The 20,849-nt window shown below is 38.7% G+C and overlaps 1 protein-coding gene across 1 annotated transcript in view; it reads left to right on the plus strand.

The window, feature by feature from the left end:
* Positions 1 to 960: 960 nt before the first annotated feature.
* Positions 961 to 20,849, plus strand: part of UNC13C (unc-13 homolog C) — a 660,175-nt gene continuing 640,286 nt past the window's right edge. The window contains exon 1 of the mRNA XM_004374773.1: positions 961 to 3,946. Within this exon, the coding sequence (XP_004374830.1) occupies positions 961 to 3,946 (2,986 nt within the window). The remainder of the gene's footprint in view (positions 3,947 to 20,849) is intronic.

Raw genomic sequence — 20,849 nt, forward strand, 5'->3', positions numbered from 1 at the left:
ATTTACTTGCATTAATTTAATCATTATTTAGGAAATTCCTAATCCTTGAATACCTAGAAAAGTAAAAAATTATTTGAATAAGAAAAGGTCTTACATAAATGGTTAATGTTTGTTTGATGAATTTTAAATATCTGGGGGAAAATACACTTAACTTTTAATTGTTATGTTTGTCTAAGTAAACACAATTTTAGGGATGGAAATAAAGTGAAAATGATATTGTCATGCATTTAGTACGGCTGTTTAATTTGCATGTAATTTTCTTCAACCATTTCTAAGTAATTATTATTACCTGTTATTACTATTTCATTTGTGTCCACCTATACATGAGTTGGAGCCCTGGTGGTGTAGTGGTTAAGAGCTCACCTGCTAACCAAAAGGTCGGCAGTTTGAATCCACCAACTGCTCCTTGGAAACCCTATGGTGCAGTTCTACTCTGTCTCATAAGGTTGCTATGAGTCAGACCATGGTTTGGTTTGGTTTTATAAATGAGTTAGGAAAAAATTATAATTTAAATATAGTTACTGCTACTAATTTGTTTAGCTAGTTGTTTTGAAAGTAACTCTTCGCTGAAATTCAGATATTCCCCCATCCCCTCTGTAATTTTTCACACATTGAGTATCTTGAATATTTTTGGAAAACGTAGAAAATGGGATAAATCTAGCATTGAATTCTGATATTCACTTTAGCTTTTCTTTCTTTTCAGATGCTACATGAAGTTATGTGGAAATGGAGAGATTCACAAAACCCCGCCTCCAGAAGAGAATGTCTTTCATAAATGGAGAATTGCTTCTGGTTTTCCCAGGACATTGATATTGTGGCAGAGCCACAGCTGCCCTTCATGCTATTTTCAATGATTCACAGTCCATCTGAACAGTGATGCTTACCTTGGACTTAACAGATTTTCAACCTAATACCTTCTTTGTTTCTTTGGAGTAGAAAAGCTTGCATTAATTGCCCTCCATGGTGGCCAATCTTTTCAAGAGCCTGATTTTACCTTACATACATAAGTTTTGCAAAGGAATGTTTACAAAGAAACTGGGAAATTCAACCAAAAAAAGAGAGAATCATCAGCAGAAAAAGGATCAAGATTTTCCTGCTGGTGGCCAGACCAAACCCCCCAAATTTTCAAATACCTTGAAAAGCACCGTAAAGAAGATTGCGAAGTGTTCTGCTCGCAACTTATCCGCTGAAGAAGACGAGGTTAATAGAGAGTTTTCCCTCTCACCAACTTTCAGTTACAGAGTGGCTATTGCCAATGGCCTACAAAAGAATATTAATGTAACCAAAAGTGATAATGAGGATCTGCTTCAAGAGCTATCTTCAGTTGAGAGTTCCTACACAGAATCATTAAGTGAACTAAGAAGTAGTACCGAAAACCAGGCACAGTCAACACACAAGATGCCAGTTAGACGCAATAGAAAGAGTTCAAGCAGCCTTGCACCCTCTGAGGGCAGCTCTGATGGGGAGCGTACTTTGCATAGCTTAAAACTAGGAGCTTTACGCAAACTGAGAAAATGGAAGAAGAGTCAAGAGTGTGTCTCCTCAGATTCAGAGTTGAGCACAATGAAGAAAACCTGGGGAATAAGAAGTAAATCTTTGGACAGAACTGCACGAAACCCAAAAGCGAATGCCCTTGAGCCAGGATTTAGTTCCTCTGGCTGCCTTAGCCAAACACATGACGTCATGGAAATGATCTTTAAGGAACTTCAGGGAATAAGTCAGATTGAAACCGAACTTTCTGAACTACGAGGGCACGTCAATGCTCTCAAGCACTCCATCGATGAGATCTCCAGCAGCGTGGAGGTTGTACAAAATGAAATTGAACAGCTGCGTACAGGGTTTGTCCAGTCTCGGAGGGAAACCAGAGACATCCATGATTATATTAAGCACTTAGGTCATATGGGTAGCAAGGCAAGCCTGAGATTTTTAAATGTGCCTGAAGAAAGATTTGAATATGTTGAAAGTGTGGTGTACCAAATTCTGATAGATAAAATGGGGTTTTCAGATGCACCAAATGCTATTAAAATTGAATTTGCTCAGAGGATAGGACAGCAAAGGGACTGTCCAAATGCAAAGCCTCGACCCATACTTGTATATTTTGAAACTCCTCAGCAAAGGGATTTTGTCTTAAAAAAATCATATAAACTCAAAGGAACAGGCATTGGAATTTCAACAGATATTCTCACTCATGACATCAGAGAAAGAAAAGAGAGAGGGATACCATCCTCTCAGACGTATGAGAGCATGGATATAAAGCTGTCTACTCCAGAGCCCAAAATCAAGAACAATTGGCAGTCGCCTGATGACAGCGATGGAGAGCTGGAATCTGACCTCAATAGAAACACTTACGCTGTGCTTTCCAAGTCAGAGTTTCAAACAAAAGGAAGTACTTCCAAGTCAAGCTCAAAGTCTCACAATTCTAGATCCAAGAATAAAACTACTAATGGTGGCAAAATTAAAAATAAATCAGATTATGATAAAATTTCCTCACAATTGCCACAATTGAATAACTTAGAAAAGCAAACCACAACCCATTATGCAGAGGCAGCACCCCTCTGGCATTCCCAGAGTGATTTTTTCACTGCTAAACTTAGTCACTCTGAATCAGATTTTTCCAAATTATGTCAGTCTTACTCAGAGGATTTTTCAGAAAGTCAGTTTTTCATTAGAACTAATGGAAGCTCCCTCCTGTCATCTTCAGACAGAGAACTTTGGCAGAGGAAACAGGAGGGCACACATAATTTGTATGACAGTCCCCAGGACCAGAGTTTGAATGGGGGTGCTCAGGGTATCCAAGAACAGAATGAAATTGAGAACACAGAAACTGCGGATAGTGGAATGAGTAATGGCATGGTATGTGCCTCTGCAGACCAGAGTCATTACAGTGATTCGCAGCTCTCTTTACATGAGGATTTTTCCCCATGGAAGGAATGGAATCAAGCAGAGCAGGGAGGTGATTTAGGCTTGGATTTGTCCACTCAGGAAGCTTTCAACTACGACACAAACAGTCTATCTGACCAACAGCTGGATGTTTACAATAAAGACCTAGATGACTTGGGAAAGTGCCACAGTGACCTTCAAGATGACTCTGAAAGCTATGATTTAACTCAGGATGACAATTCATCTCCATGTCCTGGACTGGATAATGAAACACAAGGTCAGTGGGTTGGTCCATATGATCCTTATCAGAAAACTAATTCTAATGAACTGTACCAAAATCAAAACCAGTTGTCCATGATGTATCGAAGTCAAAGTGAATTGCAAAGTGATGATTCAGAGGATGCCCCACCCAAATCTTGGCATAGTCGATTAAGCATTGACCTTTCTGATAAGACTTTCAGCTTCCCAAAATTTGGATCTACATTGCAGAGGGCTAAATCAGCCTTGGAAGTGGTATGGAACAAAAGTACACAGAGTCTCAGTGGGTATGAGGACAGTGGCTCCTCTTTAATGGGGAGATTTCGGACATTATCCCAATCAACTGCAAATGAATCAAGTACCACCCTTGACTCTGATGTCTACACGGAACCCTATTACTACAAAGCAGAGGAGGAGGAGGACTATAGTGAACCAGTGGCTGACAATGAAACAGATTATGTTGAAGTCATGGAACAAGTCCTGGCTAAATTAGAAAACAGGACTAGTATTACTGAAACAGATGAACAAATGCAAGGATACTATCACCTTTCATATGAAACTCCTTATGAAACCCCACAAGATGAGGTTTATGATGGCCAACCAGATGTTGTGATTAGTGAAGGGGGATTGAAGCCATTAAATGAAACATCAGTTGAAATGGAAGTAAGAGAAGACGAAAACCAAAACATTCCTGAAGAGCAAGTGAAAATCACAAAGCCAAAGCAAATTCACCCTTCATTTAAAGAAGCAGCTTTAAAAGCCTATCAGAAGCAAATGGCAGAGTTGGAAGAGAAGATCCTGGCTGGAGGTACTCATGTTTAAATACTACATTATAAGCTACTTGTGTTTTACCATTGAATGAAGTTTCTTTAGAGCATGTTCTGTTTTTACTCTTAGCAGAAATAACTTACTTGCAATGATTTTGAATGCTTATTCTAGAAAGGATTTTTACTATACTCAAACAGTTCCCTCAACACGTTGGGCTTGATGATTTAAAATTAAAGCATGTTTCAAGTGGTTACATTAAAATGAGACCTAACTTTCCCCTACACACTGTAGATCAAGATCTCTGCTAGGTTTAGGCACAAAGCCCATATCGTGTTAACCAACAACTCTGTGACATCAAATATTAGTCAAAGAAAGGATGAGTGAAATCAAAGAGCAGCCCCTTAAGTCAGCAGCCTGAGGTCTACTCCTTGGTTTTATTAGGTTTACAAGGATGGTGAGAATTTTTTAATCTTAAAAAATTTGGAAAGATGTCCTCTTAGACTTACTACTCCCTCTTTCATCAAATCTACACGTTGGGGCCTAGCCAGTATGAAGATCTGGGTCTGCACAGCCAACTCTAGCCAGTCTTACTGAGGACCATGACCTCCCTTACCACATGCTGATGCAGCTGAGAGAGAACAGGGGAGCCAAGAGCCCAGGCCAGGCATAAATCTGACCTTTAATCCAACAGGCTAATCAGGAGGAGTCAGTAGGGGAGTAGAGCTGAGAAGTTTCCTCCTACAGAGTAGAGTGGAAATCCTCTCCCATTATGCAAATGAGAAGAGTACCTTACCTAATAATTTTACTTAATTTCTGGAAGAAGAATTTTAGATCCTACACTTTTGAAAAGCAGTTACATGTAAATCTTTCATCTATTCACCCATCTTGAGCTGCACGATCCCAAACTGCTACCATTTTGCATGCTTATCACTTTATATCTTCTAGTTTGTTATATATTTTAATGAATTATATATTGTTAATATTTGCCCTGATTATGGCATTGTAATCTTTAATTCAAATTTTCACTCCACCTTATATTACATAAAGGTATATATTTATGTGATCAAGTGTTACTTGCTTTATTATGAAATTATTATTATGAATAATATGAAATATTATGAAAATATTATGATGGATAAATTATTGAATGATCAGATACCTTGTTGTAAACTGTTTCAAGCCCTGAGACATTTGAAACAACAATTAGAGTTCTCTGTTCTGAAGACCTATCTCTAGAAAACAACGTGGTCTAATGTAATTCACTTAAAGAACAACGGAAGTCACGGGAATCATGGGCATTGGCTGTGATTTTTTGTAATTTGTTTTTGAGGGATTGTTCTCAAGTATATTTAAAACTGATTTGAAAGTGCAAAGGAGTCAAATGCTATGTAAATATATTTAATGTTGGGATAATGTCTATCTCATTCAGAGCAACTTCTGGTAGTTACATGTCCTTATTATTGAAACTCAGCTGATAAGTTTTTGGGACACAGGGCAGCAGTTTGGCTTTGTATTGTATTCGCTGTAGGTTCAGAGAAGTCTACTCAAACGTGAACTAAGAGGAAGCATTGTGTGTGTGTATGTATGTGTGTGTGTATGTATATGTGTGTGTCTATTATGATGTAATAGATGAGTGTTTTAATGCCAGTTGGTGAAGGCATCTGTTTGAAGTGTTAACACAATCTCATAAACAAAGATAAGGCTACCAGTTTCCGAGAAAAAAAAAAGATCTTCATCAACTTTTAAAAAATTCAAACTCAGCAAACCTCTACAAAGTAGACTTTTATAGCAAATGCCCCTTCAAATAGCTTACAAACCTAGTCAACTAATGGCACTTACTTTTGGAAAATACAAATGCACTTGGTTATCCGTACACTACCCACTTAAAAATTCTACAACAGATAAAACAATATTGTGCCATATAACTGACACACAGGCCTGGCTGTGGAGGACTCACTCCACAATCTTGGCGTTTGGCTTGTTATCCTGTGAGCCAGCTTTGAATGGAATCTGTTGAATATCGCCTATCCCAGAGGAAATCAGCACACACTTCTTTAAGATGAACTCTGGTTGCTGAAAGGTACCAGACTGACTACTCAGGAGGCTGAAGTAGCCTAGTTTTAAAAGGCCATCTCTATTCCCCTTCGCAGCAGCTAGGCAGTTTTCCTCACTCTGTGCCAGCAATATGCCTCAGGAGGAAGGGCAGCCAAAGAAGGGCATTTTCCAGGCCCCTTTCCTGCTTGGAGCATCCCAGTGAGGTGCCAATTGTCATGATTATTTTTGTGCCCATGGCCATCTGCTTATTGGGCTTTGGGCAGATGCCAACCATTTTCCTCTGCGTGGCTCCAGTCAGGATTAGGTAGCAGTGTTGTCTTTTTCCTATTACCACCCTGGCCAGATTGGACCGTAGCGCTCTTGCTGTAAAACCCTGTGGGATGCTGTTCCCCTGATATAGCTTTGTAGAAACATAGGCTTATGAATTTAAGTTACTTATTTGAACGCTCTCATTTTCAGGGTTCTAGGAAAGAGGGATTTTTAAAATCCCAATGTTTATATACATGGATATTGTGGTGGTAGTGTTTCTGATAAACTTCACTAGTATGCTAGTGGGGAAAGAGAGCTTAGAGTGTGTGTAGCCAGAAACGTACTCATGAGGTCAAATTCTTTCCTTATTGCTGAATCCTGCTGAATGGTATCCTTTGTGTAGCTGGCCCAAACCCCACACCATGGTGGTGCCTGTCTACTGTCCCACATGTAGTCTTTCACTGCCTGTCAACTGGGATTAACTGTTGTCTTCTCGGAACTCCCATCTGCATACCTCTTTTTGTCACTTACCACTGGCTTCCACCTTATATAATACCAACTTTTCTCTTCTAAACTGTAATCTAGAGGCAAGAGTTCTTGTCTTTTTCATTCTTTCAGTTTTCACTGTGCCTAGATCAGTGCTTTTATACAGATACGGCACTGAGCTAATAATAATTGTTGGATGACTGACTGAATCAAAGGAGGCAGAATACTAAATAAAAAGCACAAGCTTTGTAGTCTAATAGATATTCAAACTGTGGCCTTTAATTGATAAGCCTCTGACTGTGTTTCCTGAGAGCTCAGAGCATGGTTAGAAAGGAAAGCTGACATTTACGGAGCACTACTATACATCATGCACTTTCCTGGGATGTATGTGTTATATGTTTTCATTCTTTTACATCTTACAACACCACTATAAACTTGGTTCATTATTATCCCGTTTTACAGATGAGGAAACTGAGATGCTGAGAACTTAAGTAACGTACTCAATGTCACACAACTAGCAAGTGGTTGATACAGAATTAAATGGATGGTTATTTTAGTTATTTAGAGCAGTCATATGCTTACTCACCTCAAAGTTTGTTTTATTCATGTTTTAAATTGGGAAAAAAAAAAAGATTAAAGATGGAGGACAGAGTCAGCCACTAGGTATATTCCAGCTAAAGGATTTTCATGAGAAACCAGTGACAATATAAAAGGTACTATTTTCTGACATGTTGAGGTTTTGACATGAAATAGTTCATTCTCAGTTTTTCAACTTCAAATCCTTATATCATCTTATAAATCAAGGCTTGAAAAGCCCAATAAATACTGTACTATAACCGCTTCTTGGAGGATGCAGTATTTAAATCTGGGTACACTCTACCTGGAATTAGAGCTTAAAGGCTGTTTGAAGTAAATTTTTCTGGTAGAAGAGCAAGAGTCTTGATGTGTTTTGAAATGTCATTCGCAGGGTGTCTGTAGATTCTGAAATAGGGTGTGACATTAGTAGTTAAGCATAATTATTACTAGTTTTTTTTTTATCATGGTATGCATTTTATTTTCTGAATGGCTATAGAGCTTTGTTGGAATTTTTTGACTCCCAAATAAGCATGTGAAACTGAATATATAAACACTTTCCTGAGGTTGATAATTTACTATGTTAGGTCAGCGTTTCCCAATCTGGCCAGTCATCGGCATCATCTGGGGAAGGCTCATTATTGTTGTTATTGTTCCTGGGTGTTATTTTAAAACTGCCGATTATTGGGATCCTATAACTGAAAATTTTGATTGGATGGGCCTATAAAAGCGCCCAGAAATATGTATTCAAAATTTATTTGTTATTGATGCCTTTTGAATAAAACAACCACCACCATGCATACGCATAGATGAAAACACAATAAAACAAAATCCCCCAAGTTTGAAAGTGAAACGTAAAATAGCTCCTCTCATTTTTCAGAGAGAGGTAAGAAGTTTTAGACACACATACACCTCTTTTCTTCTTTTTCTAACATAATGTTATTATACTGTTATATATTCATGTTCTGCACCTTGTTTTTTTCGTGTAATGTATACCTGAACTTTCTTTTCATTGTCGTACCTACCTCATTCTTTTGAATAACACAAAGCTTCCTACTACATAGTTGCTCTATAATTTATTTGACCAGTCCCCTATTAATGGGCATTTAAGTTGCTTACAAACTCACAAACAGTGCAGCACCATCATCTATATTTGGGCAAACGAGATAATATGTGTGTAGGATATGTTCTTAGATGTGGCACTACTGGGTCAAAGGATTTACTTCTGCTTAGAGGAGCTGGTGATTTATGAACTCTAGGTTAATTCCAGTACTTCATTCTCATAGCACCTACCACAGTTACAGTTTTACACTTAGGCATGTGATTATTTGATTATCGTAGGTCTCTTCTATTAGACAGAATTGAAAAGTCAGGGAGTGATTTTGTTCTTTCCATTGCTGTCGTAGTGTCAGAGCCTGGCCCACTGTCTGGGACCCAGTAAATGCTCAGTAAATATTTGTTGACTAGATTAATAAATGCTGGCCTCCTCTGTAACTTGTTGGCTACGTAGTTCCATCTAAACTGGAGGATTCTGAAATTCAGATAGCTTTCATTTTCTTTCTTTCAACCAAAAGGGCATATTTTGAATATGTATTTTAATACAGTAAAATAACTTAATTTGGTTTTAACTAGGGAAAGCACAATTGAGAGAAAACATGACTTCTTTTGGCTCGTTTAATCACATCTATGAGAAAACTAGCTATTCTTTCCATGATGATGTAACCTAGACATCTCCAAAAATTTAGCTGAATTTACTTGAATTCCAGGCTTAATGTTTATGATGAAGAAGAATTTTCTCAGGGGCTTGGCTTCCTGGCCCAAATCCATGAGGTAGTGCTTCTCAAACTTTAGAGTGCATCCGGGCCTCACCTGCAGAGAGCCCAGATCACGAGGGGTGCGGCATGCCTTTTTAATATGCTCCCTGGTGGCTCTGATGGAAGTGATCATCAGAGAACATTTGAAGAGCACTACTAAACGCTGGTAGCAAATATTACATCTGTCCATGCAGCATTGTTTAATCACCCCTTCTTTTTAAATAAGAAGGGATACAATCAGTCTAAGGAAAATATGTCAATCATTTTCTTAATTTAAAAACAAAGAACGATTTTCCAGTCCTCCAGAGAAGTAGATTATTACATTTCATGAAAAGGCTTTGGTAATACCTAAACAACAAAACATAAGAGAGGCAACAGATGTATTCTTTAAAAGGTATATATAAATTGAAAATTTTAGAACTCTCCTATTTCATAAGCCCTAGGAGATTTTGCTGTAGGAACCATTAAGTAGCTAATTTTGACTACAAATAAATCCTATCATCCCACATTTTATCTGTTTTTGTAAGTCTGAGTTTTTTTAATGTACATCTTCTTCAAAGCAAACACAGCAGTAATGGTAAATAGTAGAAGACAATCCAGTTGTTAAAATGCAATGCATAGCAATAAACTTTTGGCTTTAGTATTGTTTACTTCTTAATACTCTAGAGTTGCCTGTAATGTAAATTGATTGTTTTGGTTTTTTAACAGACTGCCATCTAGAAAGGAGACCTATGAGGGGTTAAGTGACCAAGGGCCCCTAGGGGCAGCAGAGAAGCAGCTGTGGTGGCTACTTCTTGATAGAACTGAGGCCCAAACTGCCCAATGAGTAATCTTTCTAGGAGACATGGCTGGAACTCAAGGGACAAGTGTGCTTGTAAATCAGCTGAGAGAGAAGACAGGAAATGGTAAGATGTACAAAGAAACTAGTCCATGTGAAGCCAAAGGTCTTAATGTGTACACTGGTGTGAAATGGAACGAAGAGAAAGGAATGGGAACTGAAAGATTGGTGGTTCAAATCCACCCAGAGGCACTTTGGAAGACAGACCTGGCTGGTGATCTACTTCTGAAAGATCATAGCCATTGAAAACCCTACGAAACCCAGTTCTACTCTAACACACACGAGGTCACTATAAGCTGGAATTAACTCGGGGGCAAGTGGTTTGGTTTTTGATACAACCTTGGAAAGGAGGCGGTATTATCCCCATTTTACAAATGAGACTACTGAATCTAAGAGAGGCAAAACATGGTCCAAGGACATATAGCTAATGAAGATATTGATGGAATCTGATTGTACATCTGATGGAATCCAAAGCCGAATTCTCCTTCTGTGGCATCCCATTACCTGTGTGGACAAGTCTTACAATGAAAGGACATGGTGCATGCGTTTAAACATACATATAAATTGTGCTTTCACGGTCAACAAGTTGTGTGTTAACGTTGTAGTAAATAATGATTTCTGTTAACAAAAAGTGAGTGATAATAGTTTGAGCTAAGAGATAGTGTCACGTTTATATGAAGTTTAGCAAATCTGGAAGGGTGACACTTGTCACATTAAAGCCTTTATTAGGGGTGAGGAGGTGCCAATAAGAGTAGTTTTTGAGGAGTATAAAATTTTGACAGAAGGTAGGGAGGAAATTCACAAGAAGGTAGGGCGGAAATTCGCAAGTGACTAGCCATGAACAGAAACAGTAGAAATGTTGTAGGGTTCAAAGATTTAGTTTATTCAAAATTGTTAATGGCTTCCAAACTATATACCTGGAACACCTGTCTTTGCAGGGAAGCTAAAAAAGTAATGCATTTTTCAAGGGAAATATTAACTGACAACAAAAGATGGCGATTTCTAGGTTGTTCTAGGAATATTGTTTCAAAGCCTTCAGTGCAAATTTGCACATCCCCAAGATTCAAGAAAGGGTGTTGAGTCAACATCTTAGATGAATAGGTTTTTATTTTCTTGGTTTTTGCTAACATCATTCTTTATGTTCTTTCTGCAAAGTCAAACAGAGAAGTATATTCTATAGAAATTATTAGTCATTTGACAGATTTCTGTATGGAATAGAATAAAGAAGCTCGGACTTCTGGTGTAAGACACAGCCTATATAGCCTAATCAATTGTTATGTCACAGGTGCTAGGATCTGTAATAGACATACTTACTGGGGTGATTCAGGCTCTGGGGTAAAACTCTGGAGCAAGTGAGGAGAGGAAGTCCAGTGACGCAGAGAAAACCTGCCACCTGGAAAGTGTACCTCAAACAAGAGGTGGCAGTAGTAGGGCACCTGGTAGTCTAACTCTGGGCATCAGGTGGCTAGATAGAGAACAGCCACAGAACAGCCAGGAGCAAAGGATGAGGGGTCTAAGGTGGGCAGGGAGTTGCTTCCAGGAAGCCTTTTTCTGGTATTAGGGCCTTGGTCCCTAATGGAAAGGTTCTTAACATCCCAGAATAGGAACTGTTAAGAAGAACGCAGATCCCAGTAGAGACTGGGGTACTATACAGTTCATCGAGAGAGTGAACTAGTAACCTGAACTGGGGCCTAAGGTCTGGAATGAGTTTCTGAAACAGGTAAAAGCCTAGTTGTTCGACTGACAAGGACTGAGCCAGATTTTCAGGCAGGATAACTTGATGCTGGATCTCAGACAGCTGGAACACCCTGACTTCAAATAGAACTGTTCCCAGCACTAAAGGTAGTGGCTTAGGTTACCTCCAGAGGCTATGCCACAAGACAGAACTAAATGCATTAGTTGTTTTTTTAAATTAATTTGGAGACCTAAACTGAGACTTGAGGCTGTGACTATTAATACTCCATTTTACCGATGAGGTAACTGTACCTTAGCACATTTACCTGAGCGTCACTTACCCGTTTGACTTATTCCAGCCCACGATATGCTGCTGTTTAAAAAAAAAAAGGAAAATATGTTATGGAATCTTGTCAACTACCTCATTCATCAAACTTGACTCATGATCACTCTCAGCTACTTCCAAAAATTAAAGAAACCCTCAGAGAATAAAAATTTCTACCACTGGGGAGATCCAAACGACTGTGATAGAACTCTGTAGGAAATGCAAAAGGGTCCCCAAGATGCTTAGAGCAATGTCACTTTATTTAGAATAAGTGTATCTCTCCCTACTCCTGCCTTTCCTCCAGCCATCTCCCTTGCCCCAACTTGTCCCTTATGTCTTCCCCAATTCAACCATGATGACTACTTTGAAGAGGATATTCCTTATTTGGAAGTATGAAAGTTGATGTTTGTGAGGTTTTTTAAAAGTTTATTTTAAAAAGCACACACACACACTTTCATTAGTTTTCTTAGGAAGCTTGTAAGGTAGGTAGCTCAATAATGGCTAACATTTATTTAGTATTTTATTATGTGCCAGACAATATTCTAAATATTTTATACTGTATTAAGTCATATAATCCTCACAACAACCCTATGAGGTGGATAGTATTATTATCTCCATTTTTTTTTTTTTTTTATAAACACCAGAGACACTGTAAATTACCTAAGGGTGAAAAAAAGCTAAGAAGTGTCAGAGCCAGGATTTGGACCCAGGCATTCCTCTTCCAATTCTATGCACTTACCCTGTGTAGCCTAGTTTAGGAGTTCAGAGATTAATATTGGTATTCAACTTTACAAGATGGAGAAATTGAGGTGGCAAAATGTCCTGACAACACCAATCTGTCATAAGAGCTGCAATTGCAAGCTGTTCTCCCAAATCATAAGCCAGGACATGAGCTATCACATCATTTTCCCATTTTGCATAATATTATTGTAGGCAACATGATCATCCAGGTGTCATTTCTGTATAACTCATGATAAAAAAGTTGTTGACTATGTATAATAGTGGTGACAAACAATGACAGATTGAATGTGATCTTATTTTCCAAGGATGTAGTCAAGCTTACTCTGTTCATACTGCCTCTTCTGATGCTTCGCAGTGTCTTGTAGAAAGTCCATGGTTTTAGTTTTTCTACTTCTGTTCTTTAATGATTATAGTTGAAGGCCCACACACTCTCACGCTCATACACACACACAGAAAATGTGAATTTACTTGATGGTTAATATGGTGGTATTTTACTATCTTGAGAGAAATTGATAGGAAATTTCCAATCTGGTCAACATTCCCTTTGCATTTTCTAAAGACATAAAGCGATTCTAATATTTTAAAAAGTTAGCCATCACATATATAGAATCTTCAGAAAATATCACTGAAGTAGACTATAGCCAATGCTAAATACCCCAAGTCTCTGGTTCTCTGTTCTTTCAAGTTAACTACCAGCGGTTATATAGGTTGTAAAACTAGCAAGCAATGGTACCAGGTATCAGCCCCAAGACATCTGATTCCTACTCTGATATTTTTCAGACAGCAACATGCTCTTAGCTCCTTGTGCACATTTGTGCTTCTTTCTTCTGGAAGTTAGAACATCTGGCATGTAACAAACTTCTGGGGCTGTGCCAAGAATATTCCTCTGCTGACTCCTGGACTTAGAGATTCTTAGATTTTAAAACAACAAGAATCACCTGTAGGTACTTGTTAAAAATACAGATTTCTGACCCAGTATCCTTTAGTTAGAGGGTAAGTCTTTTCTTTCCTGAGTGATTACATTTGCTGCATTGGCTTGAGTTACCATCTGTGTGTCGATGATCCCCAATCAGTGTCTTTGGGCTAACTCTCCCCTCCTCAAACCTAGACTATTCTATTCGTTCATCTATTTGCCCACTCATTCATTCATTCTTCAGTATTTAACTGCCTGGCTGGGCATCTGGGATATGTTGTTTAGTTGCCACCAAGTCAATTTCAACTCATGACAATTCTGTGTGTGCAGAGTAGAACTTCTCCATAGGACTTTCAAGGCTGTGACCTTTCGGAAGCAGATTGCTAGACCTGTCTTCTGAGGAACCTCTGGGTGGGTTCAAACTGCCAACATTTTGGCTAGTAGTCGAGTGCTTAACTACTTGTGCCACCTAGCAAATCATGTCTGATCTCTATTCTCTTTAAATAGGTGAGATTAATTAATTTTAAAATTACATGAATAAATAATTGTAAACTTTGATAAGTGCTATAGAGGTAAATACAAAGTGTAAACAGAGCATATTAGAGCTTAGAATTTAGAGAAGCCCTTTCTGAGGAAATGATATTTAATCCGAGATCAGAAGAATGAATACATTGAAATAGGCTAAGAGAAATAAAAAAGAGCATTCCAGGCAGAGATAACAGCATGGATCTGGGTCTTGAGACAGAAGGTATCATAACACATTTGAGGAACTTAAAGAAAACTGGGTGTGACTAGACAGTATCAAGCAAGGCAGAGAATGGTGTGAGATAAATCTGGTACAATAATCAGAAGCCAGATTTTTCTGAGTCTTGTGGATCATTCTGGGGATTTTGGTTTTTCTCCTAGAAACCATAGAAAGCGATCAAAGAAAAATGACATAACAAGGTGTATGTACTGATCAGAAGTAGACTGTAGTCCTGTCAAGAAAAGAGCTATCCTGCAATCTTCAAACTCATTTCTAATACTGAATTCTTCGTGCTTCTCCTCTCGACCCTATCTCAGCAAATGGAACCACCATCCCCCAGTGCACTCAAATCAGAGAATCTTCCTTCTTGGCTCCTTTCTTGCCACATTGTAGTGGACATTTGCCCCATTTTTGGATGCCTAGCATCTGAATTCCTTTCTTATTTCTTTCTTCCAATATGTGAACCTTTGGAGGGAAGTCGTGCCCTGTGTCCTACTGCAGAAGCTGAAAAGAGCTGGATATTCCTTCTCCCCACCCCTAACAGCCTTGGCTTAGATCTGGCTGACTGGAAGATTCTGCCCAGGACTTTGAATTCGGGAGGAATGTGCGAGGTGGGGATAATTAGAAATGATATATTAGCATTGTGTGTGGAATCAAGAATACAGTGGTAGTAGGTGTCAGCAGCGGTGAACCCACTGTGGTGATCTTGGCTGTATTCTGTCACTTTAACTCCTATGTCTCTAGCCTGATTCTTGAGACATCCAGTTGATTCTATGATCTTCCCAATGGAACTCTTTTCTCTTTTTATTAGATAAAGTGAATTTTATTATTTGGGGTAACATATCCCTCCAAACTCAATCATTCAACAAGCCTTGAATTTTATCTCCTAATTATCTCTCAACTACAACAAATTCTTTCGGTCTCCATTACCTCTACCCTAGTTACAGCTCCATTGTATCTTGCCTGGACTATTGCTAGAGGTTCCTAACTGGTCTTCTGTCTCTGCATCCTTCTCCCTAACCTATCCCTTCCCTATATTCAGAAACACATACAGATCTGCAAAACTGTAAAACCATCTTTCTATTACTTTTAGGGTAAGATCCAAAAGGCAGTGAGCCCATTTCACTGAAAATGCTTGCTTTCTTGTTCCTCCTTCACTAGGCTATCAGCTCCCAGGGGGCAGGGGCTGTGCCTTGCATCTCACACAGTGCCCACCGGTAACCAACGATGAGGCAGCCCAGCCAAGCACAAGCAGCCAAGCAAGCACAGCCAAGCGTGCATTCTGCAGTCAGCCTACAAGTGTATGATCTTGGGCAAGTTCTTTAACTTCTCTGTGTCTCAGTTTTCTCACTAGTAAAAATGCAGATAATAATAGTATCTTTATGTGGCCAAAAAAAATTCAATAAATAAAAAAATAAGACAGGTTTCCAGTCAAGCCAGTAAATAATTAGTAAGGCAGCCAACCTCATCTGAAAGGGACAAAGACTTCTTCCTTTTATATTAAACTATTTCTGAGAAATATGAACCAGAAGTCAAATGCTACAATTACCTTCTTATATATTTCTTAACTGAAGTAAAATATCCAGAATGCATTTTGGACAGTGATTGATCATCTGATTATTTGTGTGGTTTGAATCCTTGAAAGACTCTGGGCACAGGTAGCCTGGTAGAACCTGACACAGTGTTAATGACTACAGTTATGGATGTTTTCGTAGAGCACAAAAACATGCAACTGCCTGAACTCTCTGGCTTGTTGTCAACTGCTTTGCCTTGGGGAAGTTTCAACATACAGAACCAAATACGTCCACCAACAGTTACTGAGTGCTAGAAGTGTGATGGATTTAAGAGTAGGGCAATGGGAAGAGGGAAAAAACAAGAAACAAAAGACACAGATTCTTCACATGATAAGGTTACAGTCTAGTTCAGGTCAATTCAGAATTATCTCTTGAGCTAACTGTTGTGAGAGGCATTGTGGGTAATAACAAAAGAAGTAGACTAAGAAGTCTCCTGCCTTCATACATTATCATTCAATGGTTCCTTTAAAAATATTTATTAGCACCTACCTGAATGTTGTCAAGGAGATCATAGTTAAAATGAGAGAAAACATAGACAAGACAAATAAATAACTGGATGACTAAAGGCAAAGTTACTAATAATAAGTTTAGATAATAAAATGAAGTCATAACAATAAAAATAATAACTAACAGTTACTCAACCCAAACTATATGATAAAAAGAGGTACTATCCATGCATTTTCCCTTTGAGGTCTCCACACAACTTCAGGAGGTGCAGCAGATGCCTCTGGAACCCCATGTTGCCCTCCACAACCTTCCTCTGATTTTAGCTGCAGCTGCAGTGGAGAATAGCATATGAGCTCAGCCTCATCCTTCACTGACAGTCACCCACCTCAGCGAGCACTTTTAGTCTTTAGGATTTCTGCCTCAGAGCTATCCTGGGTGCTGAGAGATTCTGCTCAGCAATCTACAGCTGGTGGGGGGGGGTCAGGGGTTACTGGATATATGCTGCAGCCTTTCATCTTTCAGGAGGACAATGTAGGGTGGCCACTGAACCCATTTCTGGAAGTCCTAGCTGAATCAAGTCCCATTGTCTCTGGTGGCAACCTCAGTAATGTATCCTTATATTGGAGTTTCCTCTTTCTCTGCTTCTTTCTCCTTGTTCCTTTGTTCATGCTTTCAGGGACCACCTCCGAAATATACTACCGACGCTCATGGCGTTGTCTCAGGCTGTATTTCTGGGAGACCCAAACTAAGACCTGAGGATGTGACTATTAATGCCCCACTTTACAGATGAGATAACAGTACCTTAGTACATTAAGCTAAATGTCATTTAGCTAGCTGATCTTAAACAGAACCAGGGTTTGAATACCTGTCCCTCCTCTTAATTACTACACCATCTCTTGTGAACAAGATGGAGGTAATTGTGGAAAAAGCATAATCACTGTAATTACAGTAAGAATACCTTGGTCTGAGGGGCCTTAGCAATGATCTAAGACAATGAAGGCAACTGGGCTAGAACTTAGTGACAGTAGTAAATGAGCAAAAGCACCTCTGTGCTTGTTGAAAAGCAACAGGGCAAAATTGTGTGTAAGTGAATGGGACTTCTTACCCCCTCTCTTCCCCTGAACTGGCAGTACCATGTCTTCTAGCTGTCAAGTGTCCTGTAACCACTTGCTCTCTGTTTCATCCTCCCCTGCACTTCCAAACCTTGCTTTGTAGAATGACTCTGATATTTATTGTAATTGATTTACAGTTAATAAGTTGCATCTCCTGGGGATGTTTGCATTTTATACCTTTTTCTCTTTCATTATAGAGTGACAAATTTTCCTGCTGATAAAGGCAATCTAAGAATTGGCAAGCAGGTAGGGAATAGTTTTGGAGAGCAGAACTTGTCCAAATATCCTGAAATAACACAATTAGAAACTGAACACGTATAAAGATGGACTTGAATGAAATCATTTTTGAACAATTTGAGGGTTCTATATTTTATGTGGAGTTAGAAGGACTGATGAAGGGGCATGGAAAGAACCAGAGAGCATCAGCTCTGTATCAAATATTTGGGAAGAGGCACAGAGTGTGTGTAGGCATGTGCGTGCATACATAATTACCTAACTGTACATGTAGCTGGGAAAATGCCTTTCATCAATGCCTCCTGTAGACATTATATAAACAATAAAATAAGGATCAAATACAGCAAAGCTTTGATATGGCTGCATTAAATTGGCCATTGTTGTTGTTGTGGGCTGTTGTGTCGATTCCAATTCATAGCTACCCTATATGACAGAGTAGAACAGCTCAAAGTGTTTCCTAAACTGTAATCTTTAAGGGAGCAGATTGCCAGGTCTTTTCTCCAGCAAGTCGTTGGTAGATTAACACTGCTGACCTTTCAGTTAGCAGCTGAGTGCTTAACCATAGTGCCACTACAGTTCCTTAAAAATAACCATAACCACCATCAAGTATATTATCTGTTTAAAATGGTCATCTCATTATCAAAACTAATTATTATGCAGAACCAATTTTTGCATATCATTTATGAACTTTGTAATAAACTTTATTTATTGCAACACCAAATTATTATGCAAGTGTTTACTCCTCATGAAGGTCCCGAAAACTTGACTCCATCCTTGACATTAGAATCAACCCTACTTTGAGGAGGCAGCTCTTCTCCAGTCATATTTTGAGTGCTTTCCAATCTCAGGGGCTCATTTTCTGGCACTATATTAGACAATGTTCCACTGCTATTCATAAGGTTTTCACTGGCCAGTTTTTTCAGAAGTAGACTGCCAGGTCCTTCTTCCTAGTCTGTCTTAGTCTGGAAGCTCCACTGAAACTTGACCACCATGGGTGTCCCAGCTGGTACTTGAAATACCGGTGGCATAGCTTTCAGCATCACAGCGATACATAAACCACCACAGTACGACAAACTGACAAATGAGTAGTGATGTGGCATGACTCAAAATGAGAAGAAACAGCTGCAACATTCTTTAATAATCAGAACACGGGATGTACGAAGTATGAATCTAGGAAAATTGGAAGTTGTCAAAAATGAAATGGAACACATAAAAATCAATATCCTAGGCATTAGTGAGCTGAAATGGACTGGAATTAGCCATTTTGAATCAGATAATCATATAGTCTAGTCTGCCAGGAATGGCAAATTGAAGAGGAATAGCACCACACTCATCCTCAAAAAGAACATTTCAAGATTTATTCTGAAGTTCAACACTGTCAGTGATAGGATAATATCCACATAGGCCTGCAAGGAAGATCGGTTAATTAAACATTATTCAAATTTACACCCCAATTACTAAGGTCAAAGATGAAGAAATTGAAGATTTTTGCCAATTTCTGAGTCTGAAATTGATCAATGATGCAATCAAGATGTGTTGATAATTACTGGTGATTGGAATGCAAAAGTTGGAAAAAAAGGAGAAGGATCAGTAGTTCGAAAATATGGCCTTGGTAATAGAAATGATGCTGGAGATTGTATGATAGAATTTTGCAAGACCAACAACTTCTTTATTGCAAATACCGTTTTTCACCAACATAATCAGCAACTATATACATGGGCTGCTCCAGATGAAATACACAAGAATCAAATCGACTACATCTGTGGAAAGAGACAATGGAGAAGCTCAATATCATCAGTCAGAACAAGGCCAGGGGCTGGCTGTGGAACAGAACATAAGTTACTCATATGCGAGTTCAAGTTGAAGAAAGTTAGAGCAAGTCCATGAGAACCAAATACAACCTTCAGTATATCACACCTGAATTTAGAGACCATCTCAAAAATATATTTGATGCCTTGAACACTAATGACCGAAGACCAGATGAGTTGTGGGATGACATCAAGGACATCATACATGAAGAAAGCAAAAGGTCATTAAAAAGACAGGAAAGAAAGAAAAGACCAAAACAGCTGTCAGAAGAGACTCTGAAACTTACTCTTGAACATAGAATAGCTAAAGCAAATGGAAGAAATGATGAAGTAAAAGAGCTAAACAGAAGATTTCAGAGAGCAGATCAAGAAGACAAAGCATTATAATGAAATGTGCAAAGACCTGGAGTTAGAAAGCCAAAAGAGAAGAATAAGCTCAGCATTTCTCAAGCTGAAAGAACTGAAGAAAAAATTCAAGCCTCGAGTTGTAATACTGATGGATTCTATTGGCAAAATACTGAATGATGCAGGAAGCATCAAAAGAAGATGGAAGGAATGAATACATAGTCACTGTACCAAAAATAATTGGTTGATGTTCAACCATTTCAGGAGGTAGCATATGATCAAGAACCAATGGTACTGATGGAAGAAGTCCAAGCTACATTGAAGGCATTGGTGAAAAAAAGGCTTCAGGAATTGATGGAATACCAATTGAGATGTTTCAACAAAATGAACAGAACACTGGACGTGCTCACTCGTCTATTCCAAGAAATTAGGAAGACAGCCACCTGGAAAACCAACTGGCAGAGATCCATATTTGTGCCTATTCCAAAGAACGGTGATCCAACAGAATGCAGAAATTATGGAACAATATCATTAATATCACACACAAGTAAAATTTTGCTGAAGCTCAATCAAAAGTGGTTGCAGCAGTACACCAACAGGGAACGGCCATAAATTGAAGCCTGATTCAGAAGAGGACGTGGAACGAGGGATATCATTACTGATGTCAGATGGATCCTGGATGAAAGCAGAAAATACCAGAAACATGTTTACCTGTGTTTTATTGACTATGCAAAGATATTTGACTGTGTAGATCATAACAAATTATGGGTAACATGCAAAGAATGGGAAGTCCAGAACACTCAATTATGCTCATGGGGAACCTGTACATAGTCCAAGAGGGAGTTGTTTGAACAGAACAATGGGGATACTGCTTAGTTTAAATTCAGGAAATTGAACATTAGGGTTGTATCCTTTCACCATGCTTTTTCAATTTGTATGCTGAGCAGATAATCTGAAAAACTGGACTATATGAAGAAGAATACAGCATCAGACTTGGAGGAAGACTCATT

The sequence above is a fragment of the Trichechus manatus genome, unplaced genomic scaffold (assembly GCF_000243295.1).
Source record: "Trichechus manatus latirostris isolate Lorelei unplaced genomic scaffold, TriManLat1.0 scaffold00030, whole genome shotgun sequence".
Lineage (NCBI taxonomy): Eukaryota > Metazoa > Chordata > Mammalia > Sirenia > Trichechidae > Trichechus > Trichechus manatus.